The sequence below is a fragment of the Monodon monoceros genome, unplaced genomic scaffold (genome assembly GCF_005190385.1).
Source record: "Monodon monoceros isolate NGI ecotype Baffin Bay Population unplaced genomic scaffold, NGI_Narwhal_1 Super_Scaffold_20, whole genome shotgun sequence".
NCBI classification, from domain to species: Eukaryota; Metazoa; Chordata; class Mammalia; order Artiodactyla; family Monodontidae; genus Monodon; species Monodon monoceros.
In genome coordinates, this window is record NW_021703777.1 from 35,219,483 (window position 1) to 35,223,964 (window position 4,482).

Genomic DNA, 4,482 nt, shown 5'->3' on the forward strand with positions numbered 1-4,482 from the left:
CTCTCACTGTTGTGGCCTCTCCCGTTGCGGAGCACAGGCTCCGGACGTGCAGGCTCAGTGGCCATGGCTCACGGGCCTAGCCGCTCTGCGGCATGTGGGATCTTCCCAGACCGGGGCACAAACCCATGTCCCCTGCATCGGCAGGCGAACTCTCAACCACTGCGCCACCAGGGAAGCCCTTTTTTGTAGACTTTTGATGATGGCCATTCTGACTGGTGTGAGGTGATACCTCATTGTAGTTTTGATTTGCATTTTTCTGATTAGCCGTGTTGCGCATCTTTTCATGTGTCTGTTGATCATCTTGATGTCTTCTTGGAGAAATGTCTGTGTAGGAGTTTTGCCGAATTTTTGATTGTGTTGTTTGTTTGTTTTTTTGATATTGAGCTGTTTGTATATTTTGGAAATTAATCCCTTGTTGGTCTTGTGGTTTGGAAATATTTTCTCCCATTCTGTAGGTTTTGTTTTTGTGTTGTTTATGGTTTCCTTTGCTGTGCAAAAGCTTTTAAGTTTCATTAGGTCCCATTTGTTTATTTTTGCTTATATTTCCATTACTGTAGCATATGGATCCAAAAAACATTGTTGCAATTTGTGTCAGGGTGTTCTGCCTATGTTTTCCTCTAGCAGTTTTATAGTCTCCAGCCTTACATTTAGGTGTTTAATCCATTTTGAGTTTATTTTTGTATATGGTGTTGGAGAATGTTCTAATTTCAGTTTTTACATGTAGCTGTCCAGTTTTCCCAGCAATGCTTATTGAAGAGATTCTTTTCTCCATTGTATATTCTTGCTTCCCTTGTCATGGATTAATTGATCATAAGTGTGTAGGTTTATTTCTGTGTCCTCTGTTCTGTTTCTGTGTGTTGATCTGTGTGTGTCTGTTTTTGTGTGAGGGGCTTCTCATTTCTAACTCTCTTGGCCACCACCTAAAAATCAAGGGCTTCTTGTTACATTCCCTCACTGGTTCTTTCGGCATCTCACTGCCCACTTCCTTCTGGTCCTTTCTGATTGAACCCTCTGCATGTCTCCTAACCTTCTCACATTTCTCTTTAACCTCTTTGTTTAATCTTCTCCAGCCTCATTCTCATCTGAGAGTCACATCAGAATCATCTGTGGGTCCTGGGAGTTCCATGACAGGTTGAACATATGACTCAGCACATGCACTTCTGGGTCCATGTGTACTTTTACACAGATGTTCCAAATGGCATTATTTATAGCAACCAGAAGTGGAAACAATCTAAATGGTGTTAGGATAAAGTGAGGACTAGACCAACAGAAGGTGTTCTACCCATACAGAGGATAGTATTCAGCCACAAAAAGGAAAGAATAGTGGAATGAAGCACTGACACTTACAGCATGGATGAACCTTGAAAGCATTATGCTGAGATAAAAAAAAGCCAGACGTAAATATTGTATGATTCTGTGTACTTGGAATGCCCAGAGCAGGCACATCTATAGAGAAGGAGAACACATTAGTGGTTGCCTAGTCCTGGAGGTGGGGGTACCTAGAGAGTGACTGCTCATGGATCCCAGGCTTCTTTCTGGGGTGACAAGATGTTCTAAAATTGATTATGGAGACAGTTGCACAACTGTTTGAATGTACCGAACCATTGAATTGTACACTTTGAAGGAATTGCATTGTATGTGAATTATATCTCAAGGGTTGTTACAAGAAAGGAAAGAATCATATGTGGAGTTTTTAAAAATTGTGCTGGGGCCTAACCCACCTCCCCTCCCCCTTCCCACGTGTTGAATACTTGACCCATTTGGAGCTGCACGAACAATTCTCAAGGCCAGTCTCATTGGACAGTCACTGCCATCACTGAGGCCTGGCTCAGCCTTTTCTCTTGTCCCCTTGTCACCATCTGTGGTGGGAGTGCTCATTCCAGCCGTGTCCCAGGGTTATTACGCAGGTGGGTCAGTGTCCCCAGACAGTGGCTCTTACTCAGACATGCAGATTGTTCAGCTCAGTCTGTAGCCAAACCTGCGAGGTTGGGAACAACAGCCTTGTTGTGTCTGATTATTCAACTCTCTGCAGCAGACTTCTACCCACGTGCATTAGGCTGCTGGGGCTGCCAGAGCACATACCCAGCCTGGGTGACTAAGACACACAAACTTATTTTCTCTCAGTTGTGGAGGCTGGACCTCTGAGATCGGGGTGTCGCAGGCCTGGCTTCTCCAGAGGCTTCTTCCTTGGTGTGTAGGTGGCCGCCTCTCGCTGTGTCCTCACGTGGCCTTTGCTCTGTGCAGGTGCATTCCTGGTGTCCCTTCATCTCTCAGATCAGCACAGCCCCCATTACTTTGTTCTTACTTTGATTACCTCACCAAAGGTCATGTCTCCAAGGACACTCATGTTGGGGTTAAGGCTTCAGGTTCGTCAGTGGCCTCCAGGTCACCGAATTCCCTGGCTCTTCCACGTGTCTTCACTTCCGGGCAGTGAGCGCTGATGGCTCTTTCCTGACTCTTCTCTTGCCTCTGCATCATCATTTCCATTCCCTTTTAGCACATTTTCCCTATTTGTTTATTCACTTTATGAACCGTTTTTTTTTTTTTTGCATATTACTTGAAAAGAATAGCCAATTACTAATGAAATTTGAATAAATGGAATTAGAACATTTTTCGTGATTGGATAACCTGACAATAATGACTTTATTATTTTAGTGAAAATTCGAAAATTTAATAAAGCCAAGCCACAGCCTGATGTACTTGAAGAAGAAAAAATCTATGCTTACCCCAGCAATATTACCTCGGAGACTGGATTCAGGTAAGTGTGGAGTAAAAGATTAGTGAAAGAGATTTAAAAGTTTATTCCATCTGGAAATCTAGAGACCATTCTGATGCTTGGAGTTTAAGGACTCTGCATATGTTAAAATATGTTTACAACTATGTTTGATTTGTTTACTTCCTCTCAGCTGTGGTGAAACCAAGTCTAAAGAAAGAATCTCATTTGGGGATATTGCCTTGGCTTATAAAATCTAAGAAAAAGTAACAGATATAACGTGCTGTACTGAAAACTAGTAGAGATCCATTTGCAAAGAGACTTTTGGTGAACATGTGTAACTCATGAATACCTTGGTTCTGTGCAGGACTCTCTCAAGCCTGGAAGAGATTGTGGAGAAGCAAGGAGACATCATAGTGTACCTGAAGCGGCACAATGCCCTGCTCAGCCAGCGTCTGCTGGCCTTCACGTCCTCTGACCTCAGCTCTCAGCCAAGTGGGATTTGACAGCAATTCCAGAGGAGCCAGAGTAATTTAGACTGACCAGCTACCTGACAAGCTGTCTTAGGGAAATGTAGCTTTGCCAAGTAACATTCTACAATTTCTGTTGGAAACCTGAATTTGGTTCTCACCTGTGTGGCTGTTTAATAAGTTGGACTCGCGGGTCATTTGAAAGACACTTTGTAGCGCCTCACGAACTCAAGGGGAATGTCTGTTTTGCACATCTCCTTGACCAGCACTTCTTCCATACTTATTGGGACCTGGTAATAATTTGGCTTTTTATAGAGGAAGTCTAAAATGACAACCTATTTAAAACTGGGCTTGAGTTTTTCCCACTTTTATACTGGTGAGAGAAGTCATCATTTCTCATGGTTAGTGTTTTTTCCCATGGAGCCTTATGTATTTTATATGCTTGTGTGGTATTGGATAGCCTTGGCCCTTATAGCTTTTATAAGAATTTCGTCACTGTAGGACCAAGGTCTCACTGGATGATTTACTTTGCAGCCCCTACAGGTTTCCATTCTCCAGAAATAAGATTTGAAGATTACTTGGACCAGCATTAGACCGACCAGTGCTGCCTGTGAAAGCAGGAGCGCCTGCCATTGGCAGCAGCTGAAATAATTAGAGAAGACTTCGGGCTTTCTCTTTATTTTGGCCCTTCTTTGAGAGGTAGCCATGTATTTCAGTATTGACTGTCTTTGGATCAATAAGTTCAGTGATAGGAAAGGGGTCTTCTGTAGCTTTAAGTTTGAAAGAAAAAAAGAATATGTTTTTTAGTCTTGGATTATACTTTAAAATTATGATGAAAAAAATGTCATATCAACTTATATATAGATATTAAACATATCTAATTCTCCAGATAAAATGAAGCATATTTATGAGTAAATGGCATTATTTCTCCAGTTTTCCTAGCATGGCCTTTTCATGTATCAGTTTGCTTTTGGCACCTTTACATGCTGTCTCAGAAAGCCTTCTGTGTGAAAGCTTAACATGAGGGAAGGGGATATGTGTGATTACGTATGCTGCTGAATTTCTTTTTTATTTAGCTGAATAATCAATATTTGATTTAAAAATCCTTGAGCTATACATAACTATTTGGCAAGGGATGTGTTCATTGAGTCATACCATACATCTGAAGGGCAAACATCTGTTTCCTTTAGATACAGCCACTGCGGAGCATTCTCAAGGTTTTCTGCTGAGGTCAAGGTGATTGTGTGTCACCTGTAGTCAATACCATTGAGTCCCCAAATTGAAAACATTCACAAACTA

At 42.0% G+C, this 4,482-nt stretch overlaps 1 protein-coding gene across 3 annotated transcripts in view; it reads left to right on the forward strand.

The window, feature by feature from the left end:
• TMEM192 (transmembrane protein 192) overlaps positions 1-4,078 on the forward strand; it is a 29,860-nt gene extending 25,782 nt beyond the window's left edge. For 2 of the 3 annotated variants that reach the window (XM_029235655.1, XM_029235654.1), the window contains exons 5-6: positions 2,656-2,758; positions 3,081-4,078. In XM_029235655.1, coding sequence (XP_029091488.1) covers positions 2,656-2,758; positions 3,081-3,219 — 242 coding nt within the window. In that variant the 3' untranslated portion in view covers positions 3,220-4,078. Of the gene's footprint in view, positions 1-2,655; positions 2,759-3,080 lie in introns of those variants that run through there. The other variant, XR_003795624.1, reaches the window with a different exon arrangement.
• The last annotated feature ends 404 nt before the right edge of the window (positions 4,079-4,482 follow it).